Source organism: Chanos chanos, chromosome 1 (genome assembly GCF_902362185.1).
Source record: "Chanos chanos chromosome 1, fChaCha1.1, whole genome shotgun sequence".
In the NCBI taxonomy this organism is placed as follows: domain Eukaryota; kingdom Metazoa; phylum Chordata; class Actinopteri; order Gonorynchiformes; family Chanidae; genus Chanos; species Chanos chanos.
Window position 1 is genome coordinate 30,309,684 of NC_044495.1, and position 18,008 is coordinate 30,327,691.

Here is an 18,008-nt window from a genome sequence, read left to right on the forward strand (position 1 = left end):
CAGCTCCTCTGCAACAGGAGGACTTACTTCCACAATTAACCTGCGCTAATACACTATACATATTTCTGTGGCAGTCCAAAACTGGAGTTCTTTTCACTGGAGCTGTAAACCCTCTCCCACAATATATGACAAAGTGATACTTCCTAAACGATGGCATGTCCCGCCAAGCCAAACAGATCAGGGGTGTGGGTTCGCCAAGTAGAAAAGCTGCGAGTTCAGCTTTTTTCAGCTGCAGCGACAAGACCAAACTCTCATTCCCTGTCAGCACTTTTTAATGGATTTATAGCAGAACAACTGAGCCCCTTCTTTTGAACAGATAAATTGGTTGTTTGGCTTGGGTTCAGCAGACATAAGAGTTTACAGAATGTGAGGAACTGATGGCAGACGACATCCACTCCAAGCTATTCTGGATGTCCTTTTGTTCATCCTCTCTCTGTATGACTCATAGCAAATCAATTAATAGCCCCGATTAAGAAAATTACACAGTGCAATATACCCTGGCTAGACCGAAACCAAGCGAAATAAATGACTTTACATTCCAAAAAGTTACTAAATACATTTTCACCAGAACAGAATTTATACCGACTGTCTCTTCTGCCTTCAAACTTAATACTGACAGTATTTAGTCAGTGATGTCATGTCAAGACATCATTTGCATTACAACTGATAAAAGTACACTTATTCAGAGTCGCCAAAAAAGGCACACTTAATCTCTACTTGGTCATACAGTTACTTTGTTGACATCCTTTGCTACAGTTTCAGTTTTAGACATGAAGTATTTATTTCACTTTACATTATCAATCCGCACACTGAGTCTATGGCAGCTCCACTTGCATAGTGCATCTGAGGACATTGTTCCTGGAACTCACTCTGAAACTAAAGCTCAGAGCCCATGCTCCTTACGTGCGCTATTGTCTCTTAAATGACCTTGTGGTCTATTTTAATGTCCTCTCCCATTTCCAAACTTTCCCCCTCAGTTGTTCTCGAGGAAAAAAACAAGAAGAATTAGTATAAGGGGCTGACAAGAAGGCCATGTTTTCTCTGCTAATGAATTCCAGCTATCATTTCCTTGACTCTTGTTGCAATATCACTGGTTTGCACTGGCACAAGCCTTTTGGTTCATCACAATGCATCCAGTGCCTGAGAGAAAGTAAAGATTTGTTGGGGCTGGGTTTTTTGGATACATTTTAGCAAATTGCTGTCACTGTACCAAATGGCTAAGTGATTGATGACAACAAATCTAGAAATTAGGTTATACCACACACAGAATGAACTCAAACACAGTATTCCAGGGACTGGAGAAGAATGAGCTCAGAAAGAGCTTGATTCAATAGATTTCTTATAGCTGGGACAGCGATAGAGCAAAATTTTACCATCCTAGGAGAATTATGATAAATTGAATGACAGGGAGCAGCCAGAACTGGGTTTCTCTCATGTTGCTCTTTGACAGTGGAAATTCACTGGGAGCTGGTGGAAGCAAGAGAGAGTATTGGCTCAGCTGTGGACTTTAAGAAGTGATGATGTCAGACCCTTGTTTTCCTTGGAGAGTTTTTGGTCGGTAACATTGTTCCTGGAAGCCATGGGCTGTTCTCTGGGCAACAAAGGAGTCAGGCCCCCCAAATCCCGTCCCTCTGGTCCTGATTCAAACCCTCTATGGGCCCCTTTAGCACAGACTGTATAGCTGACTAAACCACTAGACTTCATACAGGGAGGGCAGTCTCTCTGGCCTCTCAATGTGGTTATTTTGTTGTTGGTTTTTATGATGGGAATCTCTGGTCAACAATGAAATACTAAGTGACATAATGGACTGTTTGTGTATTATGCATGTAAATAAGGGTGATGATGCTACCAGTGATGTAATGTGTCTTGAGATTTATTGGATTTCATTAGTGACCTAAGGGTGCACAGGGTCACCTTGTGGGAAGCCCCATGACAGATGATGTAAGCAGATACTGGAGAACAGTGTCTCACATAGACTCATCTCCAACAGTGAGCTATTTACTTTCCACATTGAACTCTTAAAATCTCAGATCAATAAAATTTGTTATGAGAATGAAAAACAACAGACAATCTACATTTGTGTAGTAATCTAAATCATTGAAGTTATGCACTTATTCCAAGCATTGCCAGAAAATGACTGAGAGCTGATCTAATTTACTAAGATATCAATTCACTTCAGTTGTGTTGCTCTATTGTGCAGTCAAATTTCATTTACAGATGCGCCTAGTGCTGTCTGATATATTTGCTTGAAAAATACATATTACATCTACTATTTAAATCAGGTAAAATTCTGATGTTGATTTCGTAATGTTTCTTTTGTGTTTGGTTGATTATCAACATAGTCTAATAGAGTGTCATTTCAAAGAAAATGAAAGCAGAAGGCATTTCTTTGCTTTAAACTTATCCTCAATCTTCACAGATACCAACAGATCACCCCTTTCCCCTGCTGCATATTTCAACTTCCATGCAAACACACTGAACTGCTGACTGGATGTCAGATCTGTCGCTAGCTACATATGTGAGTCAAAAGACCATGCTTATTCGTACCTAGAGTGTGGGAGATGGAAACTCTGAAGTCACTGTGAATCTATTGTCTGTCACCTCTGGCAATCCTCTACCCGCTGGATTTCTCCAGCCACTTAAAATATAATGGGAATTTCACATGAAAATGGTTTCAGTTGCCGTTCAGTACTTATGTTACAGGATGTCTGTCATTCCAAGCTTTAAAATAAAGGACAGACCTTGTTAGAGGAATGAAATAGTTATTATGCCACAGTTACAGATTTCTTGTTGTAAAAGGTCAGACAGTCTATCGTGAAAATGGTAAAAATGGTCAAAAATATGGTCAAAAATATGGACATCTTCATGATTAAAAGAAACACTACAGAAATTCACTGATGCCCCTGAAGCATAAGGATGACCAAAAAGCAGGGATTTTCTGGGGACTGTTTTGCCATAGCACAAAAGCGAGAGTACTTGATAGAGAGTGGCCCATCTAATATAGTGTTATTTGCATTGCCGTTTAACCTTTAAGAAGATCCAAAAAATATGATCCGAAGAGAAATGAAACCACATTGGCTTGCTACATTTTTTAACCCTATTCTTATTATGCAAATGTACAGCATTTGAGAATTATGGTAATTGTGGTATAGTTTTCTAAGAAATTCCTCTGATGGAAAAATTGAAAACCACCAGGAAAAATAAAATCTCTCATAGCCAGAATGGACTGAATTCATTTTGAAAACGTGCAAGACTGAGAGACTATAGAGTTCACAGTTTAAAGATTTGAAGAAGCTCTGGATGAGGTTTGCTATTGTGTAGCATAATTTGATTGTGCGTCTAAGTGAATTATGGCATGAATTCAACTGAAAAAAGTATATGTTATGCGTGTTCTGTATCTAAATCGCAACGTTTACAGAAACAACAACAAAAAATCAGGGCAGTGGTTCCCAAAGCTGTTCTGGAGAAGTCCAGGCCAGCTTCATCTATCTGATCCACCTTAGGACCAGTTTCTGACAATTAATTGATCATCAACCACTAAACAATTCCACAAACCTTTCCACTTGTTAAGACTGGAACTGCAGAGAAATGTTAGGGGTTCAAAGCATAATGTTTGGTCCATTTATCCATTACTACTGAACGTTCGCTAACTTACTAGCATAGTTAGAATCTGAACTCCCTCTTATCTTTTTCATTTTATTTAAGCAAAACTGCATTTGTACTACTACCACAAGAGCCTGAGAGAGAAAGAGGGAGTGAGTTTTTTATTATTATTACAAGAGAGAGAGTAGCAATAGAGGAAAGAGAGGTTAGAACAACAGAGCTCCAAGCTTCGAAGTTCAGTTGTACTGCGGCTGGAACAGTGGTGTCTCTGTGGAGCAGTTGAGTCCTTCAGTAGAGGCCCTCTCACTCCAACAAAAATACTCACAGAATCAAGGCTGAGTGCTCCAAGTAAAATCACCTCAGCTGAGTTCAATAACTATTATTCATGTCCTATTTCTCCTCCTGTATGCGATAGCCTCTGTGATGGTAATGAGCTAAGGCCCCTCATGTTTACCTAAGAATCGAAGAAGACCCAAGAGGAGTTGAATCCAACATGGCACTTTGGGCGTCGTAGAACACCCTTTTTCATTTGTCTGCATTTAGTTGGTGGCTGTTGAAATCAAGCGTGGTTTCCAACAAAACCAGTGAGATTGGACTGAAAATCCTGAGACCCAACTCTGACCAAAAGGCAAAGACCTACTTACACGAAGGGGATCAGTGAATTTGTTGTATTAGATGAGACGTACACCTTTTCTTGAGGCTCCTGCTGTGTGTGTGTGCGTGTCCGATGCAGTCCGACGTAGCATGTTTTTTATTTAACTTTCATTCATGACCTCAGAGTCTAGCAAGAAAATATTACTGACACAATGAGTCAGAAGGCAACATTGAACTGAATGATGATGATGATGATAATGGTTCGCTGCTGGCCTTTAAGATGCACATTCGTCCTCATAAAACCACAGCGGAGTGTCATCGCCATATTTTGATGATTTCTTTGAAGATAATCATAGTATGTCGACATCAAGGGTGAAACCTTTGATCTCTAATATTGGCGTGAAAAGTCCACAACAGCAGGCCATGACAGATGATCAAAGGAAACGCATTGTTCCTCTTTGTGGCATTTGTACTTGGAAACAGTATCCAAACGCTAACCCTCATCTGACCCTCATTCACAAATTCACCCACTCAGGAATTTCAGACAATTAGAAAACCCACTCCAAAATGAAAATCTCTCAGACTGTGGGCTCTCTCAATACATAACCCCCTGAGGAACAGGATCATATCCATCTCAGGATGATAACCTGAGGTCATTTAATTTTTGTTGGGTGTCCTTTCTGGCAGCATCAGTAGAACTGCTTCATCTCTTTTAACCTTTTATTTACAACGTCACATTTCTGTCAAACAATAGATGTGACAGAACATGTTGCGTCTTATTCTCTAGCATCTCTATAAAAAGTCTCACTCTAAACCCTAGAAACACAGTTTGGATATTTAGGTGATAGCAGGTGTGCTTCAACCATAGAATAACAGACACTATGTCTTCTTCCTTGTACTCACTTGTTTTCACCCTAGTGCTGTTTGCTGAGTGCAGCACTCTCTGGGCCAACATGGCCTTGCCCGCAGGCACTGTATCTGAAGAAACGTCAGAGCAGGAAAGCCTGAGCTCAATGCTGGGTGACGATGCGGTCAGTGACGGGAGCGCTGGAACTCTCCCTTCCAGAAGACACCCAACCATGGATGGACGATTGGCCGATGAAGAGGGGCGAAAAAGGATCCTCATTCTCCCAGTGAGTGAAACATCTCAGTTTGTTTAAAGTACCAGGTGTCCGCAAAGTCTTCACCATTTAACAGAGAACGTTCTGATGACAAATTTTATGACAGAAATGTTCTTAGGACATTTCGGAAAGGTGTAAATCAAGATGTTTTGCTGAAGGAAATGTCCTGTGAAAATTAAATATGTTGTGCAGCTGTACCAAAAGCTAACAGTCTAATGTTTGGGAGAATGCTCCTGTAATGAAGAAGTTCCTCATATCCTATAAGAAATTTAGTGCTTTTGTGTCCCTAACATTCATATGTAACATTCTCCCTAATCTAGGGCAACTACATGCGTGTTAATTAGCTGTATGTGAATGAATTTGAACATGGATTCAGTTACAGAGAAATGAATGTCACACTACATATTTGCAATTTTTGAGGATGCAAAGCCAATTTAACCTTTATTTGATATCAGTAAAATTGATAGTAAATTTCTGCAACACATAAAGTTTCTCCATATTTATGGTCAAACAGAGCTTCTCTTCGCTAATGTAGAGTTGTGTATGCACAAAGTTGGTCTGTTAAGATGTTTTGTGGCAACATCTATTTCATTTAACATTATAAAATGCTCTCAGATCTACACTATTTTACTGTCCCTTCAATTGTGCTCGCTGTATTAATAGGGAATATTAAATCCCAAAATTAAAAACAAAATAGACTAGCAAAACAAAAAGAGGTCAGAGCAGCGTTTTCTGAACGGTGCATAATCTTGTTGATACTGTTCTCATTTGTTTGCACAAGTGGAGCAGAGAGCAGCAAATTTTACTACTGCAGTGTAAGATAGGATGTAAAGCTATTTTTGCTCATTCGAGCCTGCAAAACTCATGTGTTAATATACTTGCTGAATTTCAAAATATCAACAAAGAACATATTGGTCATGATACACTAATATTCGTCATGATATAAACAGTGTGTGAAAGAATTTATTTCAATACTATGGCATGTATGTAAGATAAACTTCCTTAAGAGCATAAGATGTATATAACATAGACTTCCTTGCCCCAGCATCCATCAACAGATGTGTAAATATCCTACATTTTGGAGTTCATCCAAAAGATCCCGCTATGTTTTTGTTATCTCTGTTGTAATGGAACAGTGCACCAGAGGGTGAAAAGTTGGGGGAACACAGTCATACCGGGGAAACTGAGACTGTGGAGAAAATGGGGCCCCTGCGATCAGGCCTGTGTGAGGCACGGGAAACTTCAAGATATTTCTTCTGTGTGGGACGTTCCACTCAAACTGGCCATGTTCCAGAACAAGTTGGGAGGTTTAGATGGGTTCTGCATTGCTCTTGGGCGTGGTAATGTCTAATTTAGCTTAAACATCTCCAGGTGTGGATATGTGTGCACCCTGAGCAACGCAGACTTTTGTAAAGTGTCTTTGGTTCAACTGGTGAATGAAAGTGTTTCTGATGATAAATGACTTGGCAGGATGTGGGCTTGAGGGGCTCCAGCAGAAGTGATCTGAGATCAGGCTTAGCACGTGCCTTCCCTCTGCTCTCCCTGCCCAACACTGATCGAGCCACCAGAGGCCTTCATCTGCAGGACCTGCACCGCAAGGCTGATGATGTCAACCCTGTAGGACGGAGAGACTTGGACGGTAAGTGCAGCTGCTCCAAGAGAGTGAGAGAGAGACAGGCTCCTTTTGGCAGTTGCTGTCACTTCTCCAGCTATTTGTTTCTACAGTGAAGAAGACAGGAAGGAAATTTTTCATATGGAAAAATCTGACGAAACCCTTAGATCAAAGCACATATCAGTTCAATGCATCTGCTCTACAAACAACGCATAATACACTCAGTCAAAGTGTGATGTTGAATTTTGTAACTAATTTCAGTGGAACTACTGTTCTCACTCTCTCTGATTATTACATTCTTCTAATTCACTCCGTGAACTGTTCCAATTAACCTGAGTTTACTTAGTATCCCCTCCTAGCTGTTCATTTGTTGAGTCACCTTCCTGTTTTCTTCTTTCTACAGTGCTCAGATGCATGATAGGCCGTGTGTATAGACCTTGCTGGCAGTCCTGAGAGCAGTGGAGGGAGAAAACGCATCTCGACAGCCCTTCCTATCTTTGATTAACTCTTCTGCCACAACCTGCTGTCATGCTATACAATATGTATGAAAAATGCACATGTAAAACGGTGAAATAAAAACTTTATTAAAATTCTGCAAAATCTGCATCAGAGGAAAAAAAAAAAAAAAATCAACGCTGGGAGAATTCATTCAGTAGATCGTGATAGAGATATTAAGCAAAAGGGTGCTTAAAGGCTTCGGCAGGTTTTGCGAGGGTTTTGAGGGTGTGTGGTGACATGAACTGGTTTTTACACCATGTTACTTTGAGTCCCCCTCTCCTTCACTTATCAAATTCATAACGAACCCATACTAGAATAAAACACACATACCCCAACACAAATTCACTCATACCCATCACTGTCCACAGAAAAGTGGAAAAACATCCCTACAGTGAAAAGATAGACACAATTCCTTCATTAATAGTCTTTCAAGCATGTTCAACACATTCATATCCTATTTAAAAGGTGATATGCACATGATTAGAGTCTGAAAAAGCTTGTCAGTTTGCATTGGCCAGGAATAAGCTTCTTGTTTGGAGCTTTGTGGTTTCTCTTGCTCATGGCTCCACAGGTAGCTTTGGCAGGGGGTCTCTTCTGGGGGGGCTGGTTCTCCTCACCAATCTGTTCAAGAGCATCTCTGTTTGACTGTTTCCTCTTACAGCTTTTAGAGGTCTTGGTTCCTCTTTGTGAATGTGTGGCTGTCTTTGCCTCCCCTCTCGCCCCCATCTTCAGCCTGTTACCACTCTGCTGCTCCAGCACAGATCTGTGGCGCTCTCCCCCACAATTCAATGCCATTGCTTCCTCGCTCGCCTCCACTAAGAGAGGCACAGGAAAAATAAAGCAAATAAATAAATCAAAACAAGAGGTCAATGAAATAACTGCATCAGAAAAATAAAAAAGGGTTAGAAAAAGTAGAAAAGGTGAGAGAGAATGAAAGAGAAGAGCAGAAAATTATGATTGAATTGCTGACGTTAGCCTGTGGTTTAACAGGCAGTGCGTTTGTTTTTGTTTTTTTTTTCCCCGGAAACTGAGACGGAACGTTGGTCATGTCGCCTTGTGGAGTGATGCCTGAGCTCCCGCAAAGAGAGAGCGAGGCAAGGGGGAGAGTGTGTTCTTACGGCTTTACAACAGATGTGGGAGCGGCCAGGTTTTACAAGATGGGGAATCGTTTAAAAAGGTTGACTTTTAAAAAGTACCAGTTCCCCACAGACAAGAGCTGGCTTGAGTGTGAGGCCATCTTAAAAAAAAAAAAAAGGAGGTTCTTGGTAATTTTCCCACTGTTTAGCGTCAGAGAGGGAGCTGGAACTGACTAGTAGCGTGTCTGCGTGTGTGTGTGTGTGTGAGAAAGAGAGAGAGGGAGAGGGAGAAGGAAAAAACTGGCAGAGCTGGTACCTATGAGCCTGAGCTGTGACCCCGTGGACTGCTGTTCCTTGGTGGTGGTGCCAATGTCGTCTCCGTGTTTGGGTGCAGGGTGCTTGCAGCTTGGTAGCTGGCTGCCACTGAAGTCTAAGATGCGGTTCAAGGGTAGCGTCTCCTCTTCCTGATAAGTGCATGCAAACTGGGAACGGATCACTTTCTGCCTCACCTGTTTGTACACAAATACTTCAAAGTGAATGGAGAAGCAAACCTGGGATATGGAACCTATGTCTCAATAACAACAAAATAAAAGAAATGTCTTAAAAAAGCAAACAAACAAAAAACCGAACAACCCCCTCCCCCTTTTTTTGGAGGCATACTCATGTCATGTAAATGCACTATAGGTGATATCGCAAGACACAAAATCAGCGAGAAGGCATTTGTGATGAAGAGAGATCTTGGTGGTTGGAACAGATGTTGGTGTGACCCCTCTGAAGGGAAACTGAAGCTCCCAGCATCTTAGAGAGTAGTGAGCTGCTGCTGACATCCCTTTTGATCAGTGTCTACTTGGGATTATGGAGGATTGGAGAGATTCTGCCCTTCTGGAGGGGAGAGAGGGATCCAGAATATAAAATGAGTAAAGCAGGGAGGGATAGCAGAGAGCACAGAGGGGAGGAGAAATCAAAGAGTATGAGGAGGAGGCTGTTGAAAAGAGCAGCTAAAATAACAGGAACCCAAAGAGCTTCAACTCCCACTGCCCTCGATGCATTCTAATGGGTTTGCTCCAAAAAAAAAGAAAAAAAAAAAAAAAAAAGAAGAAGAAAAAAAAAAAAGCTTTACAAAACTTGACAGCTCGTTCCAGCATTACTCGATCCCATACTGTGAGCAGATTAATTATGAGCAGCTCAAATGTGCGCAGGTGGACATGGGAAACTATGTTACCAATTTAAATGATGAACATAGAAAAACAAAATGTACCCTGATCTATGTTTTTCTATTGTTCTCCTGTATTAATAGTTGTGAGTTAATGGTTAATGAGGTTATGTAATGTGTAAAAGTTTCACTTTTACTTAGTTAAAGAAGCCTTACTACTGAAATTCTCCAACCCAGTCTAATTCTACTTCTTTTCCCTCGAACTTTTATTTCTTAAATATTACACTATTCCCTCTGTTTTCTGGGAGGCAGTTTTATATGTCTTGGCATTACAGGCCTGTCCAGCAGTGCTACTCTTCAGTGCATGATTTTTCTCTGCTTTACAGCATCTGCGTTTCAGAGAGGAATCATAGCCTGTCATTTTCAGTGGTGCCTGAGAAAATAGGAGCTATATATCAGCTTCAAATGCTTGATTTATTTTTGTTTTTTGGGATCTACATCCACTGTTGAAAGTTATTTATGGAGGGCTTCCCTCCCTAAAATGCAATCACATTTGACTGAAGCCATTAAAATCCATCATACAGTGAAAATTCACCATTCACCTGTTGTACAGCAGTGGATGAATCATCTGAGCGTGCACTGTTCCAGAAACAACAGGTGAGCGCAATTATTCTGAGTGGACGTGCATCTAGATGCACAAACACACACACAACGAAAACCAGCTGTTCAGACAGAGATGAGCATGTCACTGGTGCATAATGACTGTCTAACAGGAGAAAAACATGGTTCTGTGCTGAATTTACCACCACAGTGTGCTATTGGAGGAAGAACAAGAAAATCAAGAATAAAGCGGATCTCTTGATATCAAGTTTACATTATGACACCTATTCAAAAGAACCATTACATCTGTTTAATCTGACCACAAAATCAGCCTTTTCAGTTTATTGAAAAGATTTGTGACATTCACAAACCCTCGGCTGTTATTAGCCAGGGAAAAATCTTTACCTTGGCCTCTGCTGTGCCCAGCTGACATCAGTGCATGATGAAACTGTCGGAACGGTGTGGGATAAAGTTGTTCCACATACGACAGGAGAAACAATAGCCTTTCAAGCATCCCCCCCACCCCCACGCCCTTACTCCTAGCCCCCTTTGCCTGCCCGCCTGCCAGTCAAGTTACGCCATTGATACGGTTTCTTCAAAGTGAAATGGATGCGGAGAGCTTCCGCTGGCTGGGTTCAGGAAGCGGTGAGCTACCAGGGGACCATTACAGTGCACTCACACAGGAAGGCAGCCAGAGAGCAGGCAGCTAAAGTGACATCTGCTAGTGCAATCAAATCAAGGAGCCATTTCACCAAATGTATTCCGCATGTACACCAAGGAAAGGAGAGAGAGAGGAATAAGGAGCGATTACTGCTCAATACTGTAGCCCTGAAGCCTGTATTATTTGAAATTGGCACTATTTAATGCATGGGGAGTTCTTCTTGTAGAGCTAGGTTTAATGGTATTATTGAAAGTGGTGCTTTGTATTGATGGTCTATTTATTTAATAACTGGACTTTACAACCAGTCAGCTAAACAGTACCAACCAAAAAAGGCCCACAGATCTGTGCAAAAACAGATTTAGAGAGAAGAACATAAACCACAGCCTCAGCTTTCACATTCACTCTGTCTCCCAGTATCTGGTACATTTTGTCATGCTAACAGGGATAACCTTTCTGATTTGTGCATGAGGAAATACATGTAGACCACTCAGTTCTCAGAAGTTTGAATCTTATTCTTCATATACACTGGTTCCTTCAGACCCATGTCAGGCAGCATTTAGACACGCTCCTTTCAAAAACAGTCCTCTTCCTCCAATGATAGAAAACTCTTTTGCAGGTGCACAGGCATATCAAGTCGGTGCAGACAAGCAGAACCATGCCTGAAGGAGGATAAATGAATGGGTACCGGTTGGAGCCCAGTATTACAAATATGAACATGTACACTATCGAGAGTTTACTGAAGACAGGAGCTGCAGCTTAAAAATGGACATTTGCAAAGGGAGCTTGTTTTTTCTACTAACTCAAACAAACCGTGCTATAAGACCGCTGGAAAAGCAAGGTAAAGGGTATAAAAGCAGCATTACCTTGAGTTTCTTGCAATAATGTATAGATTATAATACATTAAAAAAAACCCTCTGTGTTATTTTCTGTTTGGCATGTCTGATATCTGGACCTGAATCAGTGGTTGCATTCTTTACCTTGGACTTGATATGTTCTTGCTGAGTTGAAACGCGTTCCCGTAAGGGCTCTGGAGAGCAGCCAGAGGGAGCTTCAGGGGACCTTTAGGTGACGCAGAACAGACAAGAGAGGAACATGACATATCTGAACCAACCCCTGATGACATATCAATCTGTGGATGTATTTGAATCAACTTTTCGTTTGCTTGTAATTTGAGTGTTTTCAATTCTGACATCAAAGAAAGAAATGAATCAAGTAAAGAAACTCACCTGTAGAGTGTAAGAAGGCATGGACCATCAGTCTCACTTAGAACATTCTGGTCTTCACAGAGTAGCTGTGCTTTGCTCCTACAGGGGGGTGCCAATGCCTCCTCATCCAAAAGACACAGAAGTACCTTAACCACCTCTCTACCCCCATAGGCAGTGGCGTGGTTAATGGCATATGCTCTAGGCTAAAACAAGAATGAATTTACACATTCATTTACCAGTGAATCAAAACCAAGACAGCCAAATGGTGACTGAACTAAGTAATTTGACTTCATAAAATACCCACAACCTAGTCGAGAGACTTCATTCAGTATACATGTATGAGTAGAGCAAGTGGGTGGAGTGCAGTGTTAATTTTTACACACTTTTTAAATTTAGTCATAGTCTTAAGTCTTTTGACTAAAATGTCCCTTAAACTTAGTCAGGTATTAGTCATGTCATATTTATTCAGTTCAGTCAAGTTTAGTCAAGAGAGAACTCACTGACTAAAATGGCACATCAGTCAACGAAAATAATATCATTTTAGTTGACCAAATTACATTTGGCAAGTTGTAACAACTCTTTAACTGTAGATTAGAACTAGAGATGCATTCGCGGAACGAAAGACCGTTGAATCCAACTGTTAACTGCCGCTGTGTGCAATACTTCGTCGTAGCATTAGAAACCTAGAACTTTCCCCATTCATTTTCAATGGGAAAATAAACTATTAAAGACGGCAATAAAAAAAAAACGAGTGGACCCATCAGTTAGCTGTATACAAGCACACTACACAGCATTAGGACGGACGTGCTACAGCTGCAATGGAATTGATAACGTGAAAACTGTGGGAGTACATACGTTCAGAAAAACGACCGAAATAATAAAGAACTGCCATATATTTGACCTTTTCCTCTCCGGTTCTGGAGGATTATCTGCCATACCATACGGCTGTTTGAAGACATGACGATTAAATGGAAGAAATGAGTGCAGGTGTTTCCTTAACGATAGTTGCCTGTCTGTCGATAATGAGCATGCGTTTTCCAGTGCTCCTTTGCAACCGTATATGCGTATCTGTGATTGGACTATTTAAATCATCCATATTCTTTCTAAAATGTTTTAGGATAATAAATGTCTCACGATGTTTCCGTTTCGTCATATTTTCGTCAATAATATAATGAAATCAAATTTACTTCTTATATCGTCATGGTGCAGTGCTTCGTCTAGTCGTCGTCATCGTTGACTAAATTAAAAATCCCTTCATCAACAAATATTTTCGTCATTAATTTCGTTGACGAGATTAACACTGGTGGAGTGGAAGAAAGTTTAAGCTGGTGTAATGACATTATCATAACAGTTACTATACATGATGAGCATGCTGAGTTGAGCATATTTGGTGTGCTGTTTGTGTTAACTGTGACTGTGTTGTACTTTACCCTGGCTGGGCTGATTCCTGTCCCAGTGCTGCTGTTTTTTAGTGAACTGTGTATCTGACTGATTCTCTCTCTCAGTTCTGCTGCTGTGGCCTCTACTACCTCACACACCATGTCCCCACTGCTCCGCCCCTTCACCAACGCAGTCCGAACACAGGATGTCAGCCTGGCACCTGCCATGCTAGAGAGAGAGAGAGAGACACACACACACACATATGTACACACGCACAGATATTTACACATGCGCGCACACACACACACACACACACACACACACACACACACACTGTACATGTATATATATAAAATGTTTCCAGGAAAAAAAAAAGTCTTTTTGATTTAGCGCCTTCCTCTAAAACCTGACACTTTACATTACTGGGTTGCAGAAATTTGTGTGAACACTCTACTCAAACATCAATTCTGAGAAACCTTGTGCCAGTTGTTCATAACTCTTAACCATACTGGCACACATCAAACACACATGTGCATGGCATACAGCAGTGCCGAGATGATTTGAATTCTATTAGGGAAAGACCAATGCAGCACTGTAATGGTAACAAATGGTGTTCAGAGAGCTACTGCCAACAATGCACTCAAGTATAAGTAAAACTGATGTTATTTCAAACTTTTCTATGAGGTACAGCAGGAGGCTATGTACAAGCCATTACTTTACACCACTGCTTGTAGAACAAGCTGCCAAAGAGTATGAGAGGAGCATTAACATAGGCCCTGCAATTTACATTAAATGTAACATGTTAATTATTATAGTTGGTTGTTATTGTTGAACAGGAATCATTGTAACAGCAGCAGTGCTTTAATGGTATCTCAGTTGCAGACCTATTGTGCAGGGAAATGATTTCAACCTCAGCCTAACTGAAACAATATGATTTGTTAAGCAGCTTTTTTTGTTCTCAAACTTTGATGTTTATGTAAATAACTTAAATGCCAGATAGATAGATAAATGCCAGTAGATATCTCCACTCTCTTGTGAGCTGCAGCCTAGAACCCTCATTGAGAGTTTATGGCCTGCTGAAACATAGTATTCCAGAGGGTGTAGAAATGGAATGGGGAGATTTGGGAGGGGGGGCACAGCTTTTGTCTGGGAGACTAAAAGGACCCACAGTGGTTAGTAGTAGTGAGGGATCCACAAGCAGGTTTCAGTCAAGACAAATAGAATCTGAGTGAGAATTTCATCATTACGTCATATGCAATTATCCCCATCTTATCTTCAGGGTTTGGAGGTCAAATTCTCTTTGAACAGCCTGAAGTTTGTTCAGTTGATCATTCGGTGTAATATTGCCAACCGCTTGAATGGTTTTGAAGTAAAGCACGTTTCACTACAGTTCAAGTGAAAACAAATCTCTCAACGTTTAATCAGATTTGACTGATCAAACCAGGTGAAGCCCAAATTACTTTTTTGGCTTTTCAGCATACCATACTTTGATGTACTCCAGATAAACATGCTTGAACAATTCAGATGATATCATTGAAAATGCTGCAGACGTCATTAGGAATCGTTTTTAGAGGACAAAAGAGAAAAAAAGATCAGAAGATAGGTGAAGCAGGAGGGGTTCAAGAAAGGTCATGAAGGAAGGGCATCTTTCAAACAGAGATAGCAAGAACTGATTTGGGAATCTGCTGAATTATCAAAAGGTTCCAGCGTCTTTCCCCAACTTTAGAGCAAATGTTGTTTAAAGACATGATGCCGACCACTGCAACCAGATGACCACACATTCCATTAAGGAAGCCTCCTAACATCATCTGGTCTGAGTCCCAAAAAGTACACTCCTGTATTCTTTCCCACATTATCACTGAGTGAGAGAGGGGAGAGTGAGAGAATAGTAGGTTTTAGATACCTGGGGTCAGTGCTTTCTCCAACAATCTCTTCTAGCTGATCACAGAAATGGACAAAGTCAGACAGACCCTTCAAATGTTTCCTGAGGGGGTCTGATTCAGGGGGTGCATAGCCTTTCCCACCAAGCTGAATAGCCCGAATGAACGAGGTCAAAGCCTGAACAAATGACAAAAAACAAACAAACAAACAAACAAACAAAAAAACCAGACATATCTGATGTCAAGATTATACTACCTCCTCTTTACAGTAAGACAGTTGAAAAGCACCCACACAGACACTGAATGTGACGTAGCATTTTTGTTTTACCAAGAACAGAGAGGTGTTGTTGGCTTGCGCTGCATGTTTCAGGTCAGTGAAAGCAGCATGTCCCAGTGAACGACCAGGGATGTTAAGCGTGTGTGTGACGGCCATGTCATTGTTGGAGTTCACCAGCAGGTTCAGGTAGGAGCAGAAGAGTCTCTTAACTACCCTCTGCACCTAGGAGTCATGAATGAAGCCAGCAGACACACACAAAAACATTCTGAATGATACAAGCTCCGAAAAGTGATAATGACCCTTTTCCCCCAATACCTTCAAATAACTTTAAAACCAAGTTTCATAAATCTTGTCACCCAAACCAGCTGCAAGTCCTGAGTCTAACCACAAATCAGAGTTTGACAGAGGAGTAGAACACAGACAGAGGCCAGAAACAGCTCCAGGCTCAGCCCACACTGTACTGTACTCTTAAAACATCCGTACGGTAATTGAATACACATTCTGCTCTTAAATCTGAATGATATGATTTAAAGTCCCTGTTAATAGGAGAACAGATTCCAGAATGGGAAAGAAAACACCAAGTTTATTAGGAAACCAAGAAGAGGGAAAAATAGACATAGACAGAGAGAGAGAGAGAGGCAGGCAGACAGACATACAGAGGCAGAGACAAACACTTGTCAAACAGAAAGCAGTAGAGGTAGATCAGTGAGAACCTTGGTATTCATGCGCAAAGGTAGCATTTAACATTTGGGTTTAACATTTGGGACAAACCCCCCTCTACTTAAAACTCTGTTTCTGAATGTGGAAAGCGCCAAAAATGTTTCAGAATGCGCTAGACTATGGCTATAAAAGTCTTATTTTTTGGGAGATTATGAAAACATAATTAACATTAGGTTTTTGATGAATTAATCTCTGAGACATACAAGGACAAAGCAAACCCCAAACGTGATAATACCTGTGATTTGCAGGCTCTAGGTTTGTTGGATGGAGTTGCAGAGCCCAGAGCTACAGTGTCTGTCTTCTCAGTGGTCTCCGTGTGACCAGACAGAAACTCAAACAGCTGCAACTAGTTGATGAGATAAAAAGTTTCTGTCAGACTCTATGGAATCAAGGCTAATTGTTCTCTACGCTAAATTAGCTCTCACACACCAAATATCATGCCAGCTTTCACACTACAGCTGTCACTTACTGCAGTCAGAGGTTCCTCTTGGTCAGAATCCCCTCTCAGCTGACTGTACATCATATAGACATCTATCAGGTCCACCGTGTTAGAGCGCTTCATGGAGGTGTTGTACTCTTTCTGGACTAGATCATAGTTATCTGGACGCATGGCATCATGCTGGGACAATTTGAGCTTGTCCAATAGTAAGCATTTCCAGGTTTCCAAAAGTTCACTGAGAGCCACAGAAAAGTCCCCTCGTTCCTGACATGTATAACACACAAACAGAGAACAACACCAGGTAAAGTTAGCTTGCTGAAGGAAAGAATGTCAAAGATTAAGGAATGATAACTGACCTCAACCAAGTAGTTTTCCTGTCCTGCTTTTTATGGTGTGACTAATGGAACACCTCAACAACAGCAGTTAATTTGCAGAATCAGAATGGTGGATGTATCACAAAATGAAAGATGTAACATGAGTAGTGGTATAGATGAAATTTAAGGTGACAGTCAAAGGTAGTGTGAAACCTTCTTTATTCCTGAACGTTTTTTAGGGGGGGGGGGGCTGATAAATTTGTTTCTAAAGGATTAAGCATAATGATTTACTGCCTTAACCCCTTTCATGCTGTCACTAGGAGGGATCCAGGATGGGAGCAAATCTCGAGGATTTTTTTTATGTTACATCCTTGTTCATTTCTGAATTCTTTGAAACCTTATATTTTATCTTATGTGTATACGTTGGCTGGTTGAAACAGTACTAAGCAGGACCCTCAGTCTCAGAGTCAGTAACAATTACGTAATTTTCATTGTAGGAAGAGCCTCTGAAAAACAACAAGAACTACAACAAAACACCTCTTCAAAAAACACTATCATCCGTTCAGTATTAGGAGTAATTTTGGTGGCACTAGGGTGATTACCTTTTTGTTAACTTCTGCAATAGCAAGCTGTAGAGCAAGCAGCATATCGTCAGCTCCCCGGACAGTAACTCTCTCGGACTCAAAAACCCGGTGGCACTCTCTTCTGAAGATCCTAACTATTGTTTTCATACCTCCCTTAAGCGTGGCCATCATCGCTTCCAAAGGGAACTAGAATACCTGCGGACACGACAAAATCACCTGAAGTTACTGGATATAGTTCAGTAAACAAACGTTCATATATCGAGAAACATTGTTAAATTCAATCAGCAGAAA

The 18,008-nt window shown here is 40.9% G+C and overlaps 2 protein-coding genes across 2 annotated transcripts; one reads left to right on the forward strand and one right to left on the reverse strand.

Annotated features, from left to right (window-relative positions):
- Positions 1-5,078: 5,078 nt before the first annotated feature.
- Positions 5,079-7,383, forward strand: pmch (pro-melanin-concentrating hormone). The gene is made up of 3 exons (XM_030790259.1): positions 5,079-5,330; positions 6,789-6,963; positions 7,334-7,383. Exons 1-3 carry the CDS (start codon positions 5,079-5,081, stop codon positions 7,381-7,383), a joined length of 477 nt encoding a protein of 158 aa, XP_030646119.1.
- Positions 7,384-7,908: 525 nt separating this feature from the next.
- On the reverse strand, positions 7,909-17,888 carry parpbp (PARP1 binding protein). Its single transcript, XM_030780972.1, has 10 exons — positions 17,736-17,888; positions 16,850-17,083; positions 16,616-16,726; positions 15,712-15,882; positions 15,407-15,561; positions 13,554-13,731; positions 12,145-12,326; positions 11,896-11,977; positions 8,821-9,013; positions 7,909-8,243 (listed from the first exon to the last, which is right to left on the reverse strand). Exons 1-10 carry the CDS (start codon positions 17,886-17,888, stop codon positions 7,909-7,911), a joined length of 1,794 nt encoding a protein of 597 aa, XP_030636832.1.
- Positions 17,889-18,008: the final 120 nt, after the last annotated feature.